Source organism: Manacus candei, unplaced genomic scaffold (genome assembly GCF_025592945.1).
Source record: "Manacus candei isolate 608988 ecotype Guabito, Panama unplaced genomic scaffold, ASM2559294v1 h1tg000014l, whole genome shotgun sequence".
Classification (NCBI taxonomy): Eukaryota; Metazoa; Chordata; class Aves; order Passeriformes; family Pipridae; genus Manacus; species Manacus candei.
This window is the reverse complement of record NW_026138062.1, coordinates 4,778,695-4,791,588: the sequence shown is the minus strand read 5'-3', so window position 1 is coordinate 4,791,588 and position 12,894 is coordinate 4,778,695. Positions and strand designations below refer to the sequence as shown.

The window sequence follows — 12,894 nt, the reverse complement described above, 5'->3', positions numbered from 1 at the left end:
ATCAGGCTATGCACGGGAGTGTGTGTCTCAACCGCTTGGCTGAGACACCAGCCACCTCTTCCCCTACCTCCATGCACATGTGCTTCTGTGGGGAGGGAGAAGATGGCCACACAGGTTGGAACGAAGTTCTGTGACTTTCAACCAAGTGTGGAGCTAATAAACACTGCTATTGGGGCTACAGGGTGCTCCAAGCTTTCTCCACAAAGAAAGATTTTTGTTATCATGTTAAAGTTACAAGTGGCATCTGTTTAAAGCTAATTAGATGCTGAAAACTTTTAAATTATTTTGGAGAGGGGCTCTAATATAAATTAAGCAAACTTTTTTTTTAATTCAAAACATATAAAGAATATGTTTCTCGATGCAGCTTACAACCATGTTTTGAAAATGTAGCAAGGCAAACATGGTTTATACCTATATACTATGGCAGAAATCCAATATTCATCTGCTGTTCATATTGCAAGAAAATGAGATCATTAAGGTCAGAAAGAACAGCTGCTTTAATTATAACACCCTGATATATCATATCAAAGTTTTCATCATCTCACACAAACTCTAAGAACATACACCAAGGATTCATTTCTATCATCCTGTTTTTTTCTTGGGAAGGAGGTTACATAAGTACACTCCAGAGCACTGGTTGCTTCAAGTGATGTGAGGCTGTGTAAAATAATTTTACCCCAAGCTCAATAATGCCATGTCAACTAACATTAAGCTAACTTCCACAGTCTTTATTCCTCTTTTTGTGGTGGCAGCAGTAGAAGAAGATATTTTTGGCAGCTGGGAAGCTGCCCTGCAGGCTTCACAGTCTTGCTGCCACACATCCCCACAGGCTCCTGCTCAGGAGTGCTCAGTACCCACACCTACAGCTGGCAACACTGGTCTGCCTGAGGCACCCAAAGGTATCCCTTCTTTAAGGGAATGGCTGCTTTGTGTTTTAACAGATGCTATGCTTCTGGTAGCGGAGAGATTAGAGGGACCATTCAACATTGAATCAGTCATGGATCCTATTGATGTCAAGATTTCTGAAGCCATCATGAACATGCAAGAGAACAGCATGCAGGTGTCAGCAAAGGTACTGTGTGAGTCGTGCCTTCTCTGTTGTTGAATGCCACAAGCGGGGGGGGAAAACATCTCCACCAATTTTTCTGTCTAGACTATTAAGAAAGATTGTCCAGACCACCAGAAATTGCTTTTCCTTGTTCAACAGTTTACCAGACTGCCTTTGAATTCTTCATCCAGTTAAAAAAGCTCAAACTTTTCAAAAGGAAGTGGAAGGAAGAAAGCTACCATTTATTAAACTTCAAATTAATAGCTGTAAGAGATTTAAGGAAAATAGAGAGTGCTGAAAATCAGCAGTAATTCTGTAAGCAATAGCCTGCAGAGTACACCTGGTAACTTCCACTCGTGTCTCATCTGTGATTCTCCATATTAGCTTCCAAACACATTTTGATCTGTCTAGGTCAGAGTGAAGTGCAATGTGTTTGAGGTGAATACACAAAATGTTCCATTTAACCTCCTTTAATAGCCACTCAGGGGAAATATTACATTGGACAGTCTCTGATTACCAGACCTCAGTTTGATAGAGTTTTGTCTGGATTCTGACACAAAGATAAACAGAGCTAATGATACCAGCTTCCTCCTTTCCATTTTTAATGTGTGTGTGTATACACAGATCACCATCACCTCTGAACCCCTGTTAATAAGATCCTTCAAATTCAGTAGCAGGTGCTGTTGAGCCAATAGCCAACAATTAATGGCTCTCCCTTAATACTCATCAGTGCACTGTTGCTGAAATTCTAAAGTCAACAGTTTGCCACGTTCTCCGCATTAGGAGTTTCTATCTTGCATTTAACTCCCAGTAGTCAGTTGGGTGCTGGCCAGATTGCCATCTGAGTCAGTGAATTTCCATTGCATGGAAGGAAGCTGCTGTAGCTGGGAAAAATGTGGGGACAAAAGGCAGGAGGCTGAGGTTAATATTCTTCCTGCCAACCCAAATTAGATGTTTTTTATGGCCCCAGTGCCACAGGTTTTTAAGGGCTTCTTTCAAGATGCTTTTTACTTTCAACCTACATGATGTTTCTTGGATTTTAAAAGCAGACTACATCCTGCGTGATGAGACTTTGTTTTGGCAGCAGTGATCAAGTGATCCCAAATATTTTGGGAATTAAAGGCTAGCTTCAGCAAACTCAGCCCTTACCTAACAAAAAATATTTTCACTGAAAACTCGCTGAAGGCCCAAGTGTATATAATTTTCCTTTTTACTTGTTTGATTTTCACAGTTTTCCTATTAGTTGGGAAGCTGCATCCCCTGCCAGAGTCCAATGACATATTGGCCTGAGCTCATCTCACTACTCATTTATAGCAGAGCAGACTGTTTCTCCTGCCCCTCACAAATATTTGCTGTAGAGAGTGATTGCAATGCCATTTGCAATGCAAAAGCTTTTCCTCTAAGAGAAACCTTAGTCAATAATTTTTTAAATATTGCAGAACAGAAATTATATCAGCAAAATTTATTGTATTTTATTTTCATAGATAACAAAGCTGTCTATCCTTGAGGGACCTTTGTGCATTTCTGTGTCTCCTGAAATATGATTTCCTTGATCTTCTTGGTTATATCAATCTTTATTCAGGTCACATGAAAATGCTTTTTTCTTTAAAAAAATGTATAAGAAGGCAAAGGCTTTGGGCTTAGTGCTGTGCTCTTCTTTGCCATGTCAGATCCGTAGAGATGATAAACGAGTAGACTTCGAATCAGTCCTCTGTTGTCTAATTTTTCCCCCTATACATACTGACCACTTAGAGCTTCAGTGAAAATGACAGATACCTTGCCAGATGTAATGGGGTGCATGGAATGCAATTGCAGACCTAATGTGGGAGAAAAGCCATGCTTGTCAATTATTCTGAGATGCTGCTCAGAAAGCTTCAGGCAGGGTGTTGAAATCATGTTATTTTCTCTTTCTTCAAACAATTTTGTATCTTGTATTTGAGTATACCTACTGAAAAAAGTGGTGACTAGGAATCACAGCTATTTTTCCACAAGTCAGTCAGTGCCTTTTTACAGTGGGAAAATGGCAACACACTAATAATATTATGCCTGCAACACCCACATACACATAGATTATTTTTCACCACTGACATGTAGCCTTTTCTGCCTAAAAATCTGGTTGATGTCTGAGAGAAGGCTCTGTGCTGAAAAAGCAGAATTTTGGACCACACTGTATAATGTTGTTTCTCTTTTAAAAAGAGTAGAAAAAATGAAAACAAAAAGTTTCTTCCTCAAGGAGTTCTACTACTACATCCCCTTTGTGAGCCAAAGACCCAGAATTCATTTAATCCAAAATCCATATGCTCCTGTTTCAAATATTTATATAAAATTGCCCTATTCCAAAAGTCATTAACATTAACTTGCACTATCAATTTGTCTTTGTATTACAAAATTATATTTTGTATTATAACAGCTGCAATTATATATTGAAGTCTATTTGAGAAAAATAGATTTTTTTATATAATACAGTGACTGTACATTACTGTCCATATGAGGCACAATTAAGTGAGCAACAACGTACACTTTCCAACATATTAAGTGTATATAAATAAGTAACAATGCATACTCTCATGTGAATGAAGTCTTCAATTTTAGACATCAGCAGAAAAATACAGCATAAACTTTCTAAGTCTCCATTTTTATGGTTTGGCCCTCAGTTCTTCACTTGATGAAGATCTTCTCTTACTGAAGGTCTTATCCAATATCTTTTCCCTATAAATATGCACCTTCTGTTCAGCACTATTTTTCTGAGAAATAGTCTTCATGGTTACAGTTATACTAATAAATAAAAGGGGGAAAAGGACCATGGTTGATCTTGGGGCCAAAGTGTCGCAGCCTGATTCATTTCTGTACTGCTGAGAGCTACCTCTGGAGCTGTTTCATTCTGCCAAGAGCAAGTTGGAGCAGTCCAAGAAATAGCCAACAAGTTAATAATTAATCAGTGCAGACAGTCAAGGCTTATGGCTTGAGTTCGCTCCTTGTCTTTCATTTCCTTAGAAGATAAAAACCCTCTGTCTTCCACTTTTGATGGTGCACATCAATACTGAGACAGAGAATTATAGAGATGCCACATGTACCTCTTCCATTTTTGTACTTCCAACCAAGGACATACAGACTCAGCCACATCCCAGTATCTGTCACTGCATAAAATGGAGCATCTCTGTTCCTAGGCCAGTAACTTTTCTTGTTTCTGTCATGATTGTGGTTGATTTTTCTAGCACAGTTCACATTAACCAGGTACTAGTATTATGTTAAGATCCAATTCATCCTGAGGCTGCAATCTTTCTGTCTTCCTAATATTTGTCTGCAATTTATATTCAGCACTGGTGGTCTAGAAAGTCTGATTCCAGAGCTCTAAGCTTCATGGCTGCTCACCTTGCACATCTGTCATGTCCCTAAATGACAGCCACACAAGGTCCTTATTTTGCCTCAGGGAAAGTCCCATTCCTGACAACTGTGATAACTGGAGATACTGGTCAAAAAAGGATCAATGTTCTAGAAAGTCAGACCTCAAGGCCCAAGGCCCAAGGCAAGAGAAATCTATGTGCTCTGAATCAGATCGAAGCTTCCCTTCTCCAAAAAAAGACAAGGACTTAAGATCATCAAAAGCAGCTTCCATAGATTCATCATCTAACAACTGCAGCCATTCTTAGAGAGCACCTTCTGCAAACAAAACCACACAGAGTGCAAAACAATTAGACTGGGCTGCCTGAGATGCCTCCCAAGACATCAATACCTTTTAGCAGGCTGTGTGATCTGGATCTACCCAGGCTACAGTGGTGTTCCCTGAAGGTTGCCTGTGGCAGAAGTCAGGGTGCAATAGATTTACCTTGGATTTTTTCTTGTAATGTCTGAGACAGGATATCTTCTTTATTGAAACCTTTTTGTTATTCGCCAGTGACACCTTTTTGGTATTTGAACAATATAGTGACAAACTCAGCACTCAGCAACATGTTGATTATTTCTCAGGCAAAAGTTTTACATTTTGTATATTGTTTCCCATGGCTCAGCTCATATCCAAGACCTGGTCATAGCATACATTTACCTTATTCTCACCCTCATTCTCCCTGAGGTAACTCAGGTAGTCGTGTTAAGAGACTCATAACATATAAATGCTCATTTCAATCCTGGCCAAAACAAGCATGTTTTGAGGGCCTTCACAATTTTCCTGTAAGGCTATCAGTACCATTATCTTTCATTCCTGCTTCAACTCAAAAGGTAAATGCTACATCTTCTCCCTTTTCACATGAATGACATCTGCAGAGATTGCTCATTCACGAGAAGTGGAGGAAAACTCAAAAAACAGCAGAAAAGATGTAATAACATCCTTTTTTTTTCAAAATGGAGGAAATTCCTGATCTGTTTGCATCAGCATAATCATGTCTTCATTGCTACACAAAACACAACATACTGGACTATTTTTTGCATTTAAAACACTTTGGTTCTATACGTTTGACTGCAATAAGAGTAATTTGGCTGCCATGACGAGATTTTTCCACTTTCATAAAGTCTATCCCATAGCTGAGTTTCCCTTAGTAAGTCTTAAATCTGCTTTTATCTGAGCTGATGGATGTGCCATTTTAACCTATAAATATATGTTCCTTCTTAGCAATTACTTCAGCTAAATGGATGAATGAGTTCCATGACATAGCAGACTACCTATGCATTATTTATAAGGAGGAAATCTTCACAGAACTACATCCAAGGTTCTTCTTAAAATAGTCCACGAGTTTCATATTAAGAAAACCTCTTCATTTATCTGTGTTCTTTCCAGAGCTCTGTACAGGAAAAATAAAACGGCATTTCAGGTAAAAAATCAATGCTATTCTATCTGAAGATGAGTCAATGGAGCAGAGTCATACAGAGACACTGAATTGGAAACACTGAGCACTGGCACATGGCTAAATAACAGTATGACTCAAGGCTTCATAGAGATCAAACCATATCCTCTGCAAAAATTAAAAACTTCAAGTTCTCCTGGGAAAAGGACTCTTTTTTTTACAGTATCTACATCCTAGTCCTGAAGTAGATACCTCCATTTAGTCAGCTCAGTAGATGTTATTCTTCACTGGCTCTATTGACTTGCTCTCACTGCTTGGTTCATATCCCTGACCATAGAGATCTGGTCCATTTGAGCTTTAACTGCAGTTCAGTGGGGAATGGCTTTGTGTTAAGACGAATTACTATAGATGCTGACAAGAAAGAAACTCAAGGAAGTTTTGACCTCCACTGCCTAAAATTGAAGCTCAGATGTATAACTTAAATGTAAACACATGTACACACCTAAATTCAGGTTTCTTCATTTCAAATGGAATCCACTCCCTAAATTCAGATAAAACAAACCACACCAATTATATATAAAATGCAATTTTTTAAAGAGAGTGGATTTAAGTTACCAATTCACAACATATGTAATCAAACACATAAATATTTTTCCAGAAATTGCTCAGTATCTCTGAATAGCATGGTGAAGAAAGTACTTCATGTGTTTCTGAAGAAGCATTTGTTAATATCCGTCATCAGCTTTACAGTTTCTGTTCTGTCAGTTAATATCAGGATGCAAATTTAAAAGTGTCTCTTGCACTCAAAATTTAGTTACTGAATATTGTATTCTTACTGCATTTCTGCCAGGTCATTTAAAAAGTAAGTTATTTCTTCTTCTGTGATGTAAAAATTACTATCTAGTTTGCATCTCTGTTATTGTCTGACTGTACGTAACTTTGTTCATATAAACCCACTTGCTACAACTATTTGGATGAAGCTAAATGCCACAAAGTCTATTTTGGGTTTTTTACAGTATGTCATAAGAAAGATGAAATATAAATTATGGAGGCTTACAGTTGCAGCACATGGTCATACAAGTAGCCTAACAGTCACACACTGGAAAATTTAAGAAGTGCCCTCACTTTCCCCCGAGAATCTAGTTGCATGTTTTGGATAATTGTCCCTTTGTAAGCAAATTCCTGACTGCTTAGTTGAGTCAATGGGACTTCATAGATATCTAAACAAACAATTATGTTTTCAGCATATCACTTATCTTGAGTCAGAAAAAATGTAAGTAAACTTTTGTAAGTGTAATTCATGCCCTCAACATATATCTTTGGCCCTTTAAATTGTACAGTATCCTACACAATCCTGTATAAATCCTGAATCTTGTAATCCTATAATCTTCGTTGAATTTCTTCAGAGAGGAAAAATAAGGTTCTTTCCTGGTGAAAAAATGGTCAGAATTTTGCAAGCTAGAATCACCTTTCTTTGTTGATTAAGTTAATGTATTGTCCAATAGTCCTCATGACTAGGGAGGCTAGAAAATCTTAAGACAGATATTTGCAAACCAGAACAAATGGTATTCCACTCATAAATTAAAAATCCCAATGGCCATACAACAGCTGACTTGCTGGACTTTGAGCAAAAACAGATCTGATGGTTTGACACATATTTAGTATGAATCAGATTTTTTTCAGCAAATTTTGAATCATTTGGGGCCATTAAATTAACATCAGGAAACCTAACTGAAAGCCAATTGTAATTTATCCTGAAACAAACAAAAGTCACACCATCCATGGCTACTTCAGGACAGAACCACTCAAGGCAGAAAATATAAAAGTCTGAAAGTGAAACATGAGTCTTTTTAATCAAGCTCACAACGTAACTTGTGAGCTTGTTGTCTTATTTGCCACTGTAGTGGGTTGACCATGGCTGGATGCCAGGTAGCCATCAAAGCCACTCTATTACTCCCCTCTGCATCTGGAGAGGGGAGAGAAAATATAATGAAAGGTTCATGGGCTGAGATAAAGACAGGGAGAGATCCCTGACCGATTACCATCATGGGCAGAACAGACTCAGCTTAGAGATATTAATTGAATTTATTACTAACAAAATCAGAGCAGGATAATGAGAAGTAAAATAAATCTTAAAAACACCTTTCCCCTCCCCCCCCTTCCCAGCTCTACCTACTCCACCCCCAGCAGCTCAGGGAGATGGGGAATGGGTATTACAATCAGTTCATCACACATCGTTCCTGCCCCTGCTCAAGGAGAGGAGTCCTTCCACTGCTCTAGCATGGGGTCCCTCCCACGGGAGACAGTCCTCCACGAACTTCTCCATGTGAGTTTGTCCCACAGTCAACAGTTCTCCACAAACTGCTCCAATATGGGTCACTCTTCCATGGGGTGCAGTCCTTCAGGCACAAGCTGCTTTAACAGGGGTCCCTCAAAGGGCCACAAGACATACAAGGAAACCTGCTCCAGTGTGGGCTCCTCTCTCCACAGGTTCACAGGTCCCTGCCAGGACCCTGCTCCAGCACAAGCTTCCCATGGGTCACAGCCCTCTCTTGGGCATCCACCTGCTCCAGCATGGGACTCCTCCATGGGCTGCAGGTGGGTCTCTGCACCCCCATTGTCCTCCATGGGCTGCAGGGGCACAGCTGCCTCACCATGGTCTGCACCACGGGCTGCAGGGCCTCAGCTCTGGTGCCTGGAGCACATCCTGCCCCTCCTTCTGCACTGACCTTGGTGTCTGCATAATTGTTACTCTCACATATTCTCACTCTGCTCTTCTCTGGCCCCGATTACATCCATCCAATAACTTTTTTTCTCTTCTTAAATGTGTTATCACAGAGGTGTTTCTATCACTCCTGATTGGTTTGGCCTTGGACAGCAGCAGGCTGGAGCTACATGGCATTTTCCCTGCCAGACATGGGGGAAGCTTCTGGCAGCTTCTCAGAGAAGACCTCTCATAGCTCCCCAATATCAAAACATGGCCACTCAAACCCAACACAGCCATAGAAAAAGAAGTAATTTGGTCCTACAATCAAAACACATCATCTGTACAGTTTTCACCTCCATAAAGCTCATCCAGGCAGTCTGTGCCTGGCATTAGGGTTTTGTAAAATATATCTTACAAGAAATTCTGACATTTAATTTTTTTTTTCTTCTGAATAAAGGCAAAATGCTGAAACAGCCAAAATACAATGGTCACAAAAAAAAGAAAGATGATTGTAGAACTGAAAAAATCAGTATGAAGGCATCCTAGGATCCTACTTCATAAGAGCACTTGAAAATTTTAACTCTGTGGATATTCTACCTCTTTTCTGATACGTAGCTCGTATGACAATGCCTCTGGGAAATATATTTGATATCCAGTAGTCAAAAGTGTCCTCTGTATACTTTAGGACCCATCAGATACATAACACTGAAACTTTTTTCCAAATGAAAGCATATAAAAAATTTCATAACCCTGAACTTATTATTTTTTATACCTAGAAAACAAACACACTAGCAGAAAATAATTACCACTATTGCTCACTCAGTGTGCCTCACCCCTCTTCTACAGAGAGATTGGCAGGGAATAAGGGAGTTGTCCAGTTATAAGGCTATTCCATCACTGACCTTTTCTCTAAGACTACAAATAAGATTGCAAGGTAGGAAGAGCTGTAGGGATTATGAATGACCTCTGATTCTGGGTAAATACCACATTTTAACAAAAGTGAAAACAGTTATCAACTAAGTCCTGCCACGAAGAACATCCTTTTGCTCATTTCTCCTCCTGGAAAGACAGCAATTAAGATGTTGTCCTAAATCAAGGGGATTTTAAGGTCCCTATGTGTTTTTATACCTTCACCAATTAATTAATAAGGCTTAATTATTTAAACGGAGTTTTAATGCAGGCTAAGCACTCAATTCACTATTATAAAAATGTCAATCAAATCTGGTTAAAATATACAAAAGGAAGAATAAAGAAGCTACAAAATACCAGCTTTCTTTTTTTTTTTATGATTTTCATATAACCAACAATGTCTTTTTCAGATTTTCCAAGGATGTGGCCAACCTAAACCAGCACCTGCTCTGAGATCTTCCCGTTCTGTCCCTGAAAACTTCAATACCCGGTTCAGACCATATAACCCAGAGGAGCGACCTACAACTGCTGCTGGCACAAGTTTGGATAGGCTGGTAAAACAAAATATATTCCATTTTCAAATTAGTAGAAAAGGCTTAATAATATACTAGAAGGTTGCAATCTCCTAATTTAATAATTTCATAATTGCTATTGTTTCTTTGCCAGCTGTTCCAGCATTCAGTAAATCTTTTTTCCCCCATTGGAAATGGTATAGAATTGCATTGTAGGAGAATAATATGACTCTGTTTTTATGTATTAGAAATGTTAGAAGAGGAAAAGCTCTTTCCTGGAGGCCAAAAAACACATAAGCCATGGCAGGTACCTTGCAGTATAAATTCTCTTTTAAAAATTATCTACAGCAATATTTTAAATTGTTTATTTTATATTAAAAACAAGTTGTTATATATTGAGGCCATTTTTATCACTTAGTTCTTGAACTAGTACACTTGCAAAGGCACATTAATTTGTTTCACTTTTTTACTTAATTATAAAATGAACACTGCTTTATTTCCATCCATCTCAACAATTGACTTTTATCAACTAAAACTGCAGTGCTCCTTAATTTTGCTTTACTTATTCAATCATTTTGGGGGAAAAATGCTTTATTATAAGATTATTTTCTTTACTACCAGTCATTGGATTGACATTTAAGACTTCGATATTCCTGCTATTTGTACATCTATAGATTGATAGAAGGCTAATTACTATAGCTGTTAATATCATCACAGGACTCCTCTCTAGGTGAAACCAATGAGCAAAATCAAAGAGTTTTAAAGCTCCTGAATTAAAACACACTGTATTGCATGTCCTCAGCTTATTGCTGCACACTTGCACAGCACTGTTCTCCCTTGCTGAATAGAGGAGCACTCAGGTCTATAGCAAGAGTAAGGGGAAAGGAGAGTTCATGTGGAAACAGGTATGGGTATATGGTGACCTGCACTCCTGGTGGCTGCCAGGCAGCTACTGACTGCACTAGGGCACCAAAATTTCTTGCTGTCTGATCATGAGCCTAAATTGTCTAAAGATTTCTCCAATATGCAGCTTAAATCATTGAGCAGGAACCCAAATATACTAATTCAGATGAGGATCTGGGTATCTTCTGGACACCACCATTCATCAAATTCATTTGATGATCACAGTAGTCTTTCACAGTGCCAATCTTTCCAACCACTTCTATATATTCTCTATCCTGTCTACTTTATTCTGTCAATCTTCATGGCAATTCAACAGGAAAGTAACATGGCATTTCTAGTCAAGGCATGGGATTACCCAGCAGCAAAAAGCAGCATTTGTTAGTTCTCTACTCTTCTGGAAACAGTATAGCCTGGTTATCCTAAATGGTGAAGCAGAAAAGATGCTTACCTCCATTGCAAACTTAGTGCTTTCTACCACAGCAGGTTCATAGCCCAGTGTAAAATCTCAGGCTAAAAATCTGACTGGCAATGCTCAATCCATATTTGATGGGCTCTCAATTTCATACTTTCACTTTGTATTCAGAGAACCTTCAGAGTCCTTCTGTATTGCTCATAGCAGAGTCCTGGATCTTAATCTAGAATTGGCCAAGGTGAAGTGAAAAGTCACCAAAGCCTTTAGGTTTCAGTCACGCTCTGTCAAAGCTAAAGGTTGCAAACAGTTGAAATGGGACAGAGAGTATATAAAGGCTGATAGTACAGTTCAATTTGAATTACTATGATGTAAGAACAGTTGGAGCATTTTTGCAATGAAAGAGGCAGGTTTAAGCAACACGAGATATTGACACAAGAATACTTCTAAGCACATTAATATTCTTTTTAAACTACAAGCTTCCAAAATACTGAGCAGCATCCTGAATAAAGCAGCCAGCCTTTAAAGACTGTAGCTAATGGAAGATAATTCAGTGAAAGATAATTGTGAATGCAGATAAACTTTATAACTCCTGATAATTTCTAGATTTTGAAAAGGGAACTTATCTCTGTATGATTTAATTTGTTTTGTTCATGCATTATTTCAGACAAAAAACCAAAGAGTTTAGTATTGCTGCTATTACTTTTTAATATGTTCAAACAAATTTCCTCTTTGCTGTTCTTGCTGACAGTATTTAATTTAATAACTATTTATGGTCTGTTAGTGATGAGTCTTGGTTTCAAATATATCTTCAAATGGCAGTGATGAATGTGTTGTCTCCTTCTGGGCTGAGACCAACAATCCCTCAATTCAGAGATGGCCACTGGCCTCATCTGGAGCTGGGAAAGGCTGTTTATGTGGATTAAAGCAGAAGGCCTTATTTCAAGCTGTAACCCCTTAGCAGCACTTGGGAAAGGTCACTGCCTGCATCTCACACTTTCTTGGGAAATTTTATCCAGAAGGATATAAATGCTACACTCCTGCCTCACGGAAACACCACTTAACTTGTCTACACTAGAACCTTAGCATTTCATGTGCTGAATCATTCCCTGAATGACATATCTCTCTTCATTAACTATAGCCAGAGCTTGGAGGACCAGCTTCATTTAGGTCCTCCTAACCCTTGCATGGCTAACAGGACATAAGAAGAACCCCACTCACAGCAGTTTCCCTGTCTACACACTGATCATTTTCTATCGCTCACTTAATATAAATATACTGCAATATTGGTATTTTGATGGTACAGTTAAAAATCCTTTTGATTATTGCAGATATAAGAAACAAGTCTTTTCTTGCAAGTCAGCTGACTGTTCAGTGTTATGTTAATGCTTTTAGAAGTCTATTCTGGAGTTTGTATTCATAAAACACTGTCAGACAACTTAACTCTAAACTGTCACTGCAAAGTCCAAACACGAAGTTACATAAACCTCAAAAGAAGTGACAAACAATTCTGCTTTTATCTGTCTTTGACAGGAGAAGAAACCAAGTTTAGAAAATACTTCCTCTGCATCCCAATGTTATACAAAAATGTAGCACATCTAAACCAATTTTTTTTTCTCCTGTTCATA

General features: G+C 38.5%; 1 protein-coding gene across 1 annotated transcript in view; it reads left to right on the top strand.

Moving 5' to 3' along the window:
* Positions 1–12,894, top strand: part of GPC6 (glypican 6) — a 755,565-nt gene that overhangs the window by 687,871 nt on the left and 54,800 nt on the right. Inside the window, exons 5-6 of the mRNA XM_051779729.1 lie at positions 942–1,072; positions 9,853–9,996. Of these exons, the coding sequence (XP_051635689.1) occupies positions 942–1,072; positions 9,853–9,996 (275 nt within the window). The remainder of the gene's footprint in view (positions 1–941; positions 1,073–9,852; positions 9,997–12,894) is intronic.